The sequence below is a fragment of the Pecten maximus genome, chromosome 2, assembly GCF_902652985.1.
Source record: "Pecten maximus chromosome 2, xPecMax1.1, whole genome shotgun sequence".
NCBI lineage: Eukaryota > Metazoa > Mollusca > Bivalvia > Pectinida > Pectinidae > Pecten > Pecten maximus.
The window spans coordinates 36168763-36184237 of NC_047016.1; the positions used below are offsets into that span (position 1 = coordinate 36168763).

Genomic DNA, 15475 nt, shown 5'->3' on the forward strand with positions numbered 1-15475 from the left:
TGACGAAGGAGCGAAACACGATGACGAAGGAGCGAAAACGCGATGACGAAGGAGCGAAGGTGCGAAGGAGCGAAAACACGATGGCGAAGGAGCGAAGTTCTACGGCAAATTCTGAGAGGCATGACTAAATAGGGGAAATAGAGGAAAAGATTTTTATCTTTTGCTGGGTATGATAAAGTTCGGTCCAAAATTGGTCTGAAACATCCCTAGGCGAAGGGAAACCAATGTTTGATAAACGATGTGTGACAGAAGAGGTGGGAAATGCAGCGACCAGACCGGGACTCGAATCCGGGACCCCCTAACTGTAGACGGATGTTGTTTTTTTTCATACATTATGGCCACCGGTTTTCAGGTCAGCCAGGATATATTACGTCTCTGGCTCAGCCCAGTTCCGCTACATTCCTCCGTCCTCACACGACACGAGACCCAATATATATACCTTACTAGAACGAATATTCATACCCTGCCTACACTGCTCTCCGGCAGGGTATGAAGTCCCTCCCATTGCCGATAGTGTAGCAAGCCCCGATGTGATTCACATCGGGCAGTATAAGCAGTGGTAAAAAAATTCTCGGATAAAAAAACACATGTAAATTGATGATTCTGGTATCTATTATGAATATTCAAGCAACAAACCTGCACATTACTTCAAATGTTTGACAATAAATAGTAAAATCCAAAACGAGCAAGACACACGGAGATATCAGTTTAAACATACCGCCATCTTTGATACAAGTGTAAAGGTCAATTTCCTTATAAGGAAATCAAAATAAATTGATGCTAATGAGGTTTCCCGCGAGATTTCAACAGAAAAACAGATTCGGAGTAATATATCTCGGTAAGGAAGGTCAATTCATTCTGAAATTATTTAATTACGCAAAGTAAGATTCGCTTTCTTCACAAGAGTTACAAAAGAGTGGTTAAATATCTCTGATTATGTATTTATTTATCGTAGTAGCTTCATCCATATATGGATCACGGGTTCCATATTTGGGTTAGAATCCTCGCGAGAGTTCTTCGAGAAGTATCATGGCGGATCACGGAGACAACTCCGAGCAGTATGATATCAGAATATGCGAATTAAAGATTTCTAGATTAGACGGTAGGCTAATACATTGCAAAATTGTATTAGAAATGTTTAATTATACGAACTATTACTCCAAAGTTAAACGATATCCGCTATTTGTAGCATTTTCGAGGTTCACTGTTTTGCTACATTACGAGCAATGGGAGGGAATCGTAGCTCTGACGACGGCCATCTGTCAGAAATTGTCCGTCCGTCGTCCAGAGCTACGTTATCGCAGCTAATACCTTACGAGATTGGACGTCGGGCGCCAAATGTACAGTAACAGGAATTAAAGGAAAATGCAACTGGGACCAGACCGGGACTCGAACCCCGAACCTCCAAACTCGAGACGAACGCTCTACCCACTTGAGCTACCTGTCCACCAGCGTTCAGCCAAGCCCAGTTCCGCTACAGGTGTCTCTGTACATGGTTCCTTTTTGTAAAATTTCGCCTGAAACATTATTTTGGGGAAGATTGGGCTCAATTTTTGATGTAACGGACTGAGAACTAGTGCGCCTGGGGCAGCGAAGCGGGGTCCTTCTTCAGCATGTAGGACGCATTTTTAAGGAGACTTGTGCTCTGGCTTCCTATGGACTGGATAGGGCATGCAGGGTTCAATAGGGGAATGGAAACTTCATCTTTATGGATAGGTTGGCAGAATCCTTTGGCAAAGGAACGGGAATATATATTGTCTGACCGCCATACACACAAAAATGAAATAGGTTATGTAACTTAAATAAAAATGTTTTCCGTGATCACTGTAATCAAATCGGCTTCAGTTTTCCCGTTCAGTCTAGGAAATAGTATGTTACCATAGTTGAATTTGTTTCGCCTATTTTTGTAAAGAGTCCCCCCGGTCTAACTGTTCTGGTAGGAGACACATCTAGTATCATGCCGCCAATTGCAACCAGAGTATATATACGTATACGGGATACCAGTGACTACGTACATCCCCCTAGTGGTTATCGCACTGAATGTTAGATTTTGTGCACGAAGAAGAGATTACTTCTACAGCGTTGGGACTTCAGAGAATTCAATTCAATTTTTAAATGTGTTGGAAAGTTCCTAAACTTAATTTATTGTCAGAAACATACATTTTGAGATATGTGTATAACAATGTTTTTATTTAAAAGAGAAGTTGTCAAAATAATCGTGTTGTTAAAATATGTCACAAATAATTTCTAACAAGAAATATCTTTAAAAAAGATGAACGGCATAGTTTAAATGCGGTGTTTATAATATAAAATTGCTGGTGAAATAAATGAACGAACTAATGTGTTTCAGCACAGATAATTAAATAATATCAGTTTGAATCATTATGGTGATAATACCATGCGCGTAGCCAAGTTATTTTGTATGTGTATGCAGAGAAATGAAATGAGGGGTGAATGAGTACCGTATTATGATATACAGTTAAGTGTTTGGACAATTTAAGTCCGTCATTTAACGATGCCCGAATAGTTACATTGTCCTGTTTTCTTGAAACGACGAGCCTTGTACAGCATTACCTTATTTTGCACGCTTGGTGTGTTCAATAACCATACGTACATAACCATAGTCCATTGGGCAAAGCAATACCTTTCCTGTGGGAAGGGCTGTAAAAGAAAGAAATCAAGACCAAAAACCTGAGATCAACCTTGTATTTAAGTCGCGTTACCGTAACACGACGTTTTGGGATGATCATTGCGACAATGGGTGATGTTTTCATGACGGTATGTGTAGGTAAAATACATTTACATATAAAAATACAGTTGTAGTTATACAAGTTCCAGTAAAGTCTAATTGAATTTAATATAAGTGAATCTTTCAACTGTACCGGTGGTCATAACATAGCACGACATGTGCTCTAGAGTTAAGTTAAAAGTTGGAATTATAACGATTATCATTATACTCAGAAAGGGGTTGATTGACGAGGATTAATGTCCATGTTCCGGTTATAGCCGAGCCTAGGACACTCTTTCAGATAGGGGTCAGAGTTCAGAAGCTTAACTACCAGGGAACAGACAAGCCAGAAAAACACACACTTGGTCTCGTTTGGAGACGTTAATCCCACTATTCATCTACTAATGTCGCGTCATTTCCGGGGTCAAAAGAATATTATACGGCTTTGCCGAAAAATATTTTTCGGCAAAGCCGTATAATTTTCTTTTGACCCCGGATATGACGCGAAGGTGGCGTTACTGGTCAAGCTGAAGTAAGTGATTGGTCAATGTAGCGGTAAATGCAAAATGCTGATATATGCATTTAAAGACGAAACAAAATTAAGATTGAATGCAAGCTGAATAAGTGGATGTATCTATTCAAATGACACATTAATATAATCACATTCCTGATTCAAATGCAGTCTTATTATCACCAAAAATGATTCAAACTGATATAATTTTGTTATCCGTGCTGAAACTGCGCATTTATTAATTAGTTCGTTAATTTATTTCACCAGCAGTTTTACATTATATGTGTCTCTGATTATAACCACCAGCATTAGAACTATGCCGTTTATCATTTTTAAAGATATTTCTTGTATACATTTGTCAACGTTTTCGATTTTTTTTTTATTTAGAAAACGATATATATACTGTACACAGGTACTTGTGGACATGATTATGATACTATAAGGCCGAGGTACGATATATTTTTTTACAAATTAAGCATGCGATTGTAATACAATAATTTAATCATCTATAATGTAACATTTAAATTAAAAACATCATAATCATGTCCACAAGTACCTGTGAAACTGTACTGTATATATGTTACTATTTTTCTGAATTGCCGAATCTAAATAGGAAATTCGTTCACCTTGAGCGAGACACCTACGCATACGCATTGCGGATTGTCTCAATATTTATATATTTGTTCTGGTTCTGATTGATTCTAGTTGTGGTTGGGTCGTTAACTCAGATATCAACATCGCAGGTCCTCTGTGCCTCTTATTTACAGTCAAACGCGACCCAGGGGAGACAATCGTAACTAAAATAAAGCTATGAAAACATGAACTTGTGCCGTTTAAATACACTATCGGATATATTAATACCATGGGATAAGATTAACGAATTTGAGTTTCCTTGGCAAAATTTCGATGTAAACAAACAGATTAGGTATATATATATATATTTGGTGTATTAATTTTGAACGTATCCGGCGTGTCTGATTCAAGCGTCCTAGTGAGCTCGATCGTGATGTCAATGTAAACAAAGTAACATTGCTCACCTGTTTATAATTACCTGTGACTACATGCCATTACTTGCAGGTTTTCGATTTCATTTGGCGTAGGTGAAGTTGACCACTGTTCAGGAAGACACCACAATAACTTAGATAATGTAAGTACAGATTTGTTGTTATAAAGCTACATAAAATATCATAACAGAAACGCAAATTCATCTAGCATTTTTACAATGTTTTAGAATTACATAATAGTATAATATGTCTTAGAAAACCCACGTGTCTCATTCTGCTGTGGCCAATTTTGGAGTATACATTTGCATATGTAGGAAAGCTCTAATTCTTTGCAGTGTTTAAACCCTTTCGTTTCTTTTCAAAATTAAATTGATTATTGAATTTTAATTCTGCTCGATTAGATTTTTTTAAATCACAATTTGAGCAGCCGCGTGGTCATGTTGTTACCAAAAATACAACATATACATGTATCAAGTTGATCTAGCAAAATCAGGTCATCAAAGCTGGTGAATGTGAATTTGTGAGAAAAAAAATGAAAATTTAATATGCTGGGTATTAATAACTTATAAAATAAATGATCCACCATCTTAAATTAAAACAACTGGGTAAAATATATGTTCTATCTTGGTTTGATCTTCAAGTGATTTGAAAAATGTATTCTCTTTTGACCTTAAACATTATTTCCTTGATGTAAATCCTTGAACTTTTAATGCAAATAAATCATCATATACACTCCATATTCCTTTCAGAATGTCCAGTGGAAACCCTGGAACAGAGATGGTAAATTTGCCTCAGTCGGATATCCCGGGGCAGGTGGCGCAAACTGTTCCTCGGAAGGAGATGGAGCCAGCATTGATAACAGTTGAGCAGAGCGCACATAAGGATTCTGCGCCTGAAGCGGGATCAGACAATAAGGCATTTCAGGAGGAGTCAGTTTCTAGTCCGATCGAGGAAACCAGACCAATGCTCACATACATGGACTTTATGCCAAATTTTATATCTGCAGCTGCTGGCCCGGATGAAGCACCTACATATGCACGGTTCAGGTCAGTATATAAAATGCATTTATGGTAATATTACAGGCCTAGTGGGTAAAAACTGCATAAGAGACAAGATTATGAAAATATAATTTTAAATTTCTTTAGTATATATTATCGACCAATGTAATTTTAAGCTTTTTCACACAAAAAATCTCCGAAAAACAAATATAAACACTGGTATGTATGTAAGCGATCAGATTAAGAGTTAATCACACTATATCTATCTATGATTTATTTCAAGCTCATTCAAAGAAAAGGGTGTTAATGTAGTCATCCAAGTGAAGTCTGTAACTGCATCACTTGCCATCAAGGGGCTGTTGATTATTGAATACCTAAAGCATTGGTTTGTGTTGCTATCACTACTGATACATTCATACTTTTCCTATTTATGGGGCCCAAAAGGCAATTCCATGAAGTTAATTGCTAAGCAGGACTTTTATTGCAGTAATGAATCACCAAAATCAAGAAGCTCTTGACTGTTAGTAATACAGTTCAAGCTTTAATGTGGAGAGTTGTTATTATACCAAACCATTTAAAAATATATATATATATGGAGTCCAACAGTGTTGAATTGAATATTCTTAAAGTACTGTTTCAACAAGTGTCATATACAAAAAAAATATTGTAAATTAAAGTTTTACTATTATAAAGTGATAAATCACCAGTATGATCAACTTTAATCTAGATATAAAACTATATTTTTCTAAGTGTTTTGGATCTGAATGGATCACTTAAATTTATTTTTTTCGTTTAAATATTGTATTAATATCAATTGCTGTATATTCACATCAAAAGGCAAGCCATGGTGCTAATTGTCAACAGACAAACCATGTATGGTGCCAATTATCAAACAGCTCTTGTTTGCCTTTGGACCTATGTTTCAGATTCATAATCTCATTACTTTTTATAATATCCATGTTTTCCTATTTGATATATTAATTATTTATAAATATGTTTCCATATCTGCATATAAATTTCTGTTTTGGCTGGATTTAGAAACCAAGCAATCTCAGTTAAATAAATTATAAAATTAATCACCCATACACTAAACCTTATTTGTTAGAGTTAGGATTGCCATAAGATGACAGCTTAAGTAAATTTATGAAATGGATCAATCATGTTATTTTCTTCTGTTGCAGTTTTGTTGTTGACCAGGCTAATGAGTGGCTTCAAATGAACCAGGATTTTACTGTATGGAAATGTGAAACTGTCAGCTTCAAACTGATTGAGGAGGATCAATACGACACCAAAGGAGTGTTACGTGCCGAGTCCTCCTACGGAGTTAACAGATTTGTAATGGGACTGAGGTATATACCAGCCAAACGTTGTTGTATCCTTAATGTTTCTGCCATACTTATACAATTATTCCCAATTTTGGTCGAGATAAGTTTAAAAGGACAGCAGCTATTATCTGCTACATAATTATGGAAGATTTTGCTGTTAGCATATATTTTTCATATGTATTATATTAAACCATATGTCCATGTAGATTTGGTAGGTGTTGGAATAATAGCATATATCTCACTGACAGCAGTAGTGTAGGAGAAATGATGCCTCAATTAACCTGCTAGAGTAACAATTTTGGATGTTCGACTTGAGATTTTCAGAGTATGGCTATAAATTTATGTACCTGTAGTAGATGAACTCATTACACTGACCATCAATGTATATTTGATGTAGCAGTCTTATTGTGATACTAGGGGGTTAATTACTCTGTACATCAAGTGATGGTGTTTTAGGACACAATACTAATAGAATCTTTCACCCCCTTTGGGAAATCTCAAACCAAGCTAGGGGGAGGATTCTTAAGTTGCCTAAAAGAGGCTTGTTGAATGTTTGGCAGATTAAGTTTCTTACCCTGAGGGGCCGCGGTGGCCGAGTGGTTAAGGTGTACAGACACTTTATCAATAGCCCTCCACCTCTGGGTTGCGAGTTCGAAACCTACGTGGGGCAGTTGCCAGGTACTGACCGGTGGTTTTTGTCCGGTTACTCCGGCTTTCCTCCACCTCCAAAACCTGGCACGTCCTTAAATGACCTTGGCTGTTAATAGGACTTTAAACAAAAACAAACCAAACCAAATTTCTTACCCTGAGGGTTGAGATTAATAGAATTTTTCACGCCCTTGGTGGTGAGACAGGGAAATCTCAACCCAAGGGGAAGATTCTTAGTTGCCAAACACAAGACATGCCGGGTGTTTGGCAACTAATTATCTGAGAACGTGAAAAGAGCATGTGTAGCTTGTCTTTTCCCTAGGGTGAGATAAGAAAATCTCACCCCAGTAAATCTGCGGATATCCCGGCCTTTCTAGGGTAAGAGAATCCCCTGTCTCATTTCCATGGGGGTGAATGATTGTTTTTCTCTCACCCTGTTTACCCTCTTTTGTATCTAATATGGATGTTACATCAATGTAAGGAAATGTCAACAAGACGTGAAAGAATTTTCGATGTGATGTACATCATTGTATTGTTGATTTGACGACATGCCATTGTTGAGAACTAGCTTGCAAAGAGCCCATGTAGCTTGTCTCAACCCTAGGGTAAGATAAGAAAATCTCACACTGGTAAAGTTGTGGGTGTCCCAATCCAGGGTAGAGAAATATATATATATTGTCTATATATAAGTTGATAATGAGACTTTGCAGAGTTCTGGACCTCACAAAGCATATATATACCCTGCTAGAATATTTCCGTGTATCACACAAGGGTGTCTATACAATTTAATTGTTTCCATCCAAAATCCCAAACCTACTCTTTTCTGATTTGCATTGCCCTTAATATAATGATTTTATTATTATATAGTTGTATAAGTAAGTAGGCTTATCTTTTAAAATATGTTAAATAAATTGGATTTTTGATTCTAAAACTATTTTAACACAACATATGATGTTGTAGATTGTGGTTGGTCCCAAGAATCGCGGATTCCATGCCAGTGGCCCAGATTGGCTACACAACAGCCATTCCAGGGGAGCCTTATACAGACGAAGACCAGGGTACACATGTACAATGGGAAAAGACGCAGGCTATCAGCTCAGGGGGAGGTAACTCAGCACATGCCATGCTATCAACGGTGGTAAACACCCTGCTACCCACAGGCACCAACAGTAAAGGAGATGATAAAGAAGAAACTGTGGACCAGAGTAAGACTCCAGTGGTTGACATTACAAACAAAGACCCGGCCAAGGAGGACACTCAACCAGAGCCAGAGAGGAGAGACATCGCTGCACATCTCTCAGAACCCACTCATAGAGTGTCTGCGTCATACTATGGTACCATGACTTCAACCATCAAAGGACTTAACAAACAACTCACACGCAAACCTCTTCCTGGTCAGTATCTTCTTGTTCAGTGTCCTTATAAAAATAGTGTTGGCTAGTACATTACATGTAGGAAGTATTCTGTATGTTAGATATTTCATTTATAAAATATTTGTAAAGGCCCTTATTAAAAAATAATAATCATTTGTTTAAAATTTTTGTCCAGTTATCTTTCTAGTGACCAAAAATAAAAAATACAACACTTAACTTACAAACATTCTTTATAAGTGTGATACATGTCGTTAACTGTTCACCTCTAAGATGTGTCTCATTTACTTATACTTTTCCCAGGTGTGATATTGAATGTCGTTAACTGTTCACCTCTAAGATGTGTCTCATTTACTTATACTTTTCCCAGGTGTGATATTGAATGTCGTTAACTGTTCACCTCTAAGATGTGTCTCATTTACTGCTTTCCCCAGGTGTGATATTGAATGTTGAGAATCTGACCTTGAGAGCCTCCTCTGAGCAGTCCAGACCACAAATTGTGATGGACCCCGAGTGTACATCATGGGCAGAGGTGGGGCGCAGGAATACCGTCTTTGTGTTTGCTATAAGGATTTTCTATCTGAAGGGAAGAGAAGAGTTCTGCACAATTGGTGAGTAGGCCTGATTTTTTTAGTTTACTTTTGGCTAATATTTGCAGCATGATGAAATCTCAGGTATGTTACGTACATCTTTATACATCAATGTAAAATTACCTATACTGTATATATAAACTGTATAACCCTGAAACGAAGTTGGAGAGGTACACTGGAATCAGTATTCAGGTTGATTGTCTATCCTTCCCTTCATCCATCTGTCTGTGTCAGGATTTTGTCTGCACAACTTCTAATACAATTTTCATAAAAAATTTGTGGAACTCTGCGATTGTAGAATTGTCATCAAATACTAATCTCTACACCTGGGCTCATATTTCTTTTAATTTGTGTATTTTTTTATCAGTTCTGTCCCTGTTACTATGATTGTTGTCTGGATCATGTCCAGACATCTTCTACAGTTTTATGCAAACTTTTTGAAAGTTCACTGATGACGTCAGCAGGCTCAAAGCACACACTGATATTGTGCATCTGTAACAGAATCTTGTCCAAACAACTTCTCCTAGTTCTCGTCTAAACCTTAGAAACTTTAATTTACTGATGTTACAATGCATTAAATGAAGATATATACCTACTGTTATGTGTTTTTTATTTAACCAGTTTTTATGGAAGTTATGTCTATGTAGCAGCATTTGTTTACACTTCTAGAATCTTATCCAGACGAACTCTTTCGACAGCTTCTGAACAGCCGTACACTGAAGTTTTGCACCTGACCTATACTTACTGTTTTTATCTCCATTTTGCCCTTTTGTATCCCCATCAACAAGTGTTTGGAGCAGCTAGAATGAAAATCATGGTTGTTTGGGGTGCAGGGTATACTTTATAAGTCTGCCATCCTGGTGACAGTTTTTAAGTTGTACCTGTACTGAATGCTCTTCACAAATCCTTTAGGTGTGATCATTACATGTAGGTCAGCTTTTCCTGATTAAAGGTGTGATATTGTCAAACAGAAAACATTGTGCTCTGTATGAGCTGTATATTACTGTAAATATTTTTATTTTGGCGCACTCAAATTTTCGCGCATCAAATGAATTTTAACAAATTAGCATGATGGTGATTCAGTGAACCTAGAGCACAACTGTCATTGAAATCAGTATACAGAAAATCAAAAACTGAGCAGAAGGCTTTCATTTCAACATGAAACATGGTAAAATAAAATTACCTCTAAAATATATATTTTTGCAGTAAATCCATTTAATATCTTGTAACATGCTCAGGGGAAACAACTCAACCGCACAGCCACAAAAGCTAGCTATTAGACTATGCAGCTGAAATGCCCATATCCATGAACCATCACAATCTGTTACATGCAATGCATTATGTAGCAATTTTAAAGTTGTAAATCTTGTTTCAGATACAGAAGAAACATTTTTACTTACATCAAATAATGAGGTTTAACATATTATTTGATTTTCTTGTGTGATATTAAAACTTTACTGTATTTCAGGCTATCATGACGAGCTCCCCGACATGAGGAAGTCAGGGTCTACCATTAAGTTTGGTCCATTCAGCAATGTAGTATTCAAGATGGGAGCTTGGCTTAAACATCAAAAGGTATGTATAAATGTGACTAGAATTTTGAGGATTAAAAATAGATTGTTTACGTTATCTTAAATTTACAACACAGCAGTACCTCATCTCTGTTCCTTAATGCATATGTTTATCATACTACATGTATTCAAAATATCTGTTTGTTAAATATACTGTAATTTTATTTCAGAATATCCGTGTGGTGAACATGCAGAGTGTTGATATACAGTGTAACCTGGACCAGTCCAGTATGTACCCATTATTTGAATAATGAATTACTTACTCAGGAATGTTCAAGTTAAATGCTTACTTGGAACTTTATACCAAGCAAGGCATCATGAGCAATACAAATTCCCTAACATGCCAACAGGATCTTGTTTAAGGTGTTCTTATACTTGACCTAGATATGATATTGATCTAAATCTGTTTCAACAACAATTCGCTATAGGATGACAATGATTTCTATCAATACAGTAATGATGTCCTTGACCTTGGCACCCTGAAAAAATGAACTCATTCAAGGTATTCTCATACTTGACCAATAAGTGGAGTTTGGTACATAGAGTGCCAAGGTGAAGGACATCATTACTTTTTATAGAAAATCTTTGTCATTGTTGTAACAATTTCATTTTTTAACAGATTTAGATTAACCTTCACATATTGAACAAGTACGAAAATACCTCAATAAGTTTGTGCTTAGGGTGTAAAGTTCAAGGTCAGGGTCAAAGTTACTATTTATAGAGAATGTTTGTCATTGCTCTAGAGGATATGGCACCATGGGCTTATTGCTGGATAGTTGTGGTAGTATACTTAGCATACAAGGGGATAAAACATCATGAACAATGTCTTCTTACATAAGGATTTGACAAATTGACATCTATTGAAGTGAAGCATTCATACAAAGTATATTGAACTGATCAAAAACAGCAAGGATATATATGCATGAGAACATGATTTCAATATTTCACTAGAAAACCTTGTCTGATAATTTCCAACTTTGTATTTTTGTAACCATTAAATATTCTTGACAAACCAATTTGTTTTGAATCGGAAACACATTCTCAAATTGTCCTATAGAAACTATGTATTGAGGTTTGTTGAAGTTGGCTGGTGTATTGAGGTAAATTTTTTCTCTGAAGTCACTATGCATGTTAATACATTAATAATCTTCCCATTTTAATAATTTCCAAGAATAAATTTGTTCATGTGTAAATCACAGTAATACAATGTATAATCCACTTTCAATTACAGATGTGTACCAAGTGAAAACTGATGTGTCTGGCTATATCGAGACGGCTCACCTCAGCACAAGGTATGCCAAGGTGCTGCGTCTGTTTTATGTGACTACAGCGACTAAGACAGATCTGCCTCCTTATAACACAATCCAACTGAAAACACGCCTGTTTGCCCCTGTGAGACGCGGCGAAAAGTCGTTTGAGACCTTCCCTAAAACCATGGAGCGTGTCATCAAGTGGCTGGACTATTTGAGTAAGCATTTTTTCTTTTGTTGTAGCCAAATTACATCAGTTGAAATATTGTAAATAATATGATACGTACTGTCTTTATTGAATAAACCCATGTGTGGTAATAAGTCAACTTTCTTCCTAGTGTCCAATCTTATGTGTTGATAAATATGTTAAATGGACAAGAAAACAGGGTTGATGCAATTTTATTGAGGTAAATTTTTTCTCTGAAGTCGGTGCCATATTATTTTCTGTCTGAGAGGACATAATTAACTTCTTTGGACTTGTTTGTAGGAATGCCCCCATTCTTTGTGGAAACCGTTGCCTACCAGATCTTTACCCAGGGGATTGGTCAGGCTGTCCTGCCTGATAGAGTCGACAGTAGTGTAAACAGAAACTCTGGTCGTCACATACTCTCCACCATCAGGTATGTAAACAAATTATAAACACCACATATTACTTAGGTGAAATATCCTATATATTTCATAGGTAATTTCAATTTAGTGCCTTTTTTCATTTATTGAACTAAATTATGATTGCACTAAGTCACCTCTTTAAATATCATTTTTCTCCAACATGTGTTTTGACTACTGGGGTTCTACCAGTTAAGTGATGCACTTATTTCACTTAAAGATACATGAACATGGTTTATCGTAAGTAATTTTTTTTTTTTTTGAAATCGCAATTCTTACCAGAAATCTTCCCTAAACCAATAAATCTTTGGTGTCATTTAATGTTCTCGACTGCAATATCAGACCATCTCATTATTATTCCAGTCATAACGTACAGTCTGCATTAACACGATATGCTGTTTCATTTCAGATTGTATATGCCCTCAGAATTCATTGAGCCACCACCAGAAATTGCACCCGATGTGGCCACCGTTGACCAGGGCTGGGGATGTTCTATTTCTTGATCAGTTAAAATAGGCCACTTAGATCTATGATCCCAGACCATTGTACTACACTTCCCAAGATCGTAACAGTCTCATATCATATAAAACCTTTATGGGAATGAAATTGCTCAAGATTGATGGTAGCTCTGAACGTCAATCATTTTTTGTTAACTTTTTTTAGCTCACCTGGACCGAAGGTCCGGTGAGCTTATGTCATGGCGCGACGTCCGTTGTCCGTCCGTCGTCCGTCCGTCCGTCCGTCCGTCGTCCGTCCGTCCGTCCGTCGTCCGTCCGTCCGTCCGTCGTCCGTCCGTCCGTCGTCCGTCAACATTTGCTTCAAATCGCTACTAGTCAAAAAGTTCTTATTGGATTTTGACCAAATTCGGCCAGAAACATCCTTGGCAGAAGGGGAACAGATTTTGCATAAATGGTGACTCTGACCCCCGAAGGGCCAAAGGGGCGGGGCCCAATAGGGAAAATAGAGGTAATTCCTTTAAATCGCTACTAGTCATAAAGTTATGAATGGATTTGAACCCAATTTGGTCAGAAACATCCTTGGGGGAAGGGGAACAGATTTTGCATAAATGGTAGCTCTGACCCCGGAGGGGCCAAAGGGACGGGGCCCAATAGGGGAAATAGAGGTAATTCCTTTAAAGCGCTACTAGGCATAAAGTTATGAATGGATTTGAACCCAATTTGGTCAGAAACATCCTTGGCAGAAGGGGAACAGATTTTGCATAAATGGTGACTCTGACCCCAGAGGGGCCAAAAGGGCGGGGCCCATTAGGGGAAATAGAGGTAATTCCTTTAAATCGCTACTAGTTGTTAAGTTATGAAGGGATTTGAACCCAATTTGGTCAGAAACATCCTTGGGAGAAGGGGAACAGATTTTGCATAAATGGTGACTCTGACCCCCGAGGGGCCAAAGGGGCGGGGCCCAATAGGGGAAATAGAGGTAATTCCTTTAAATCGCTACTTGTCATAAAGTTATGAACTGATTTGAACCCAATTTGGTCAGAAACATCCTTGGGGGAAGGGGAACAGATTTTGCATAAATGGTGACAATGACCCCCGAGGGGCCAAAGGGGCGGGGCCCAATAGGGGAAATAGAGGTAATTCCTTTGAATCACTACTAGTCATAAAGTTATGAATGGATTTGAACCCAATTTGGTCAGAAACATCCTTGGGGGAAGAAGAACAGGTTTTGCATAAATAGTGACTCTGACCGCAAAGGGGCCAAAGGGGCGGGGCCCAATAGGGGAAATAGAGGTAATTCCTTTAAATCGCTACTAGTCATAAAGATTTGAATGGATTTGAACCCAAGTTGGTCAGAAGCATCCTTTGGTAAAGGGGAACAGATTTTGCATAAATGGTAGCTCTGACCCCAGAGGGGCCAAAGGGGCGGGGCCCAATAGGGGAAATAGAGGTAATTCCTTTAAATCGCTACTTGTCATAAAATTATGAATGGATTTGAACCCAATTTGGTCAGAAACATCCTTGGTGGAAGGGGAACAGATTGTGCATAAATGGTGACTCTGACCCCCGAGGGGCCAAAAGGGCGGGGCCCAATAGGTGAAATAGAGGTAATTCCTTTGAATCGCTACTAGTCATAAAGTTATGAATGGATTTGAACCCAATTTGGTCAGAAACATCCTTGGGGGAAGAAGAACAGATTTTGCATAAATGGTGACTCTGACCCCAAAGGGGCCAAAGGGGCGGGGCCCAATAGGGGAAATAGAGGTAATTCCTTTAAATCGCTACTAGTTATTAAGTTATGAATGGATTTGAACCCAATTTGGTCAGAAACATCCTTGGGGGAAGGGGAAGAGATATTGCATAAATGGTGACTCTGACCCCAAAGGGGCGGGGCCCAATAGGGGAAATAGGGGTAATTATTTTAAATCGCTACTAATCATAAAGTTATGAATGGATTTGAACCCAATTTAATTAGAAACATCCTTGGGGGAAGAAGAACAGATTTTGCGTAAATGGTGACTCTGACCCCAAAGGGGCCAAAGGGGCGGGGCCCAAAAGGGGAAATAGAGGTAATTCCTTTAAATCACTACTAGTCATACAGATTTGAATGGATTTGAACCCAATTTGGTCAGAAACATCCTTGGGGGAAGGGGAACAGATTTTGCATAAATGGTGACTCTGACCCCAGAGGGGCCAAAGGGACGGGGCCCAATAGGGGAAATAGAGGTAATTCCTTTAAATCGCTACTAGTCATAAAGTTATGAATGGATTTGAACCCAATTTGGTCAGAAACATCCTTGGCAGAAGGGGAACAGATTTTGCATAAATGGTGACTCTGACCCCAGAGGGGCCAAAAGGGCGGGGCCCATTAGGGGAAATAGAGGTAATTCCTTTAAATCGCTACTAGTTGTTAAGT

The 15475-nt window shown here is 37.9% G+C and overlaps 1 protein-coding gene across 1 annotated transcript; it reads left to right on the top strand.

The window, feature by feature from the left end:
• Positions 1-4252: 4252 nt before the first annotated feature.
• Positions 4253-13256, top strand: LOC117321929. Its single transcript, XM_033876560.1, has 10 exons — positions 4253-4386; positions 4993-5289; positions 6423-6590; positions 8175-8608; positions 9019-9195; positions 10643-10749; positions 10916-10973; positions 11977-12213; positions 12483-12615; positions 13011-13256. Exons 2-10 carry the CDS (start codon positions 4994-4996, stop codon positions 13102-13104), a joined length of 1704 nt encoding a protein of 567 aa, XP_033732451.1. The 5' UTR covers positions 4253-4386; position 4993; the 3' UTR covers positions 13105-13256.
• The last annotated feature ends 2219 nt before the right edge of the window (positions 13257-15475 follow it).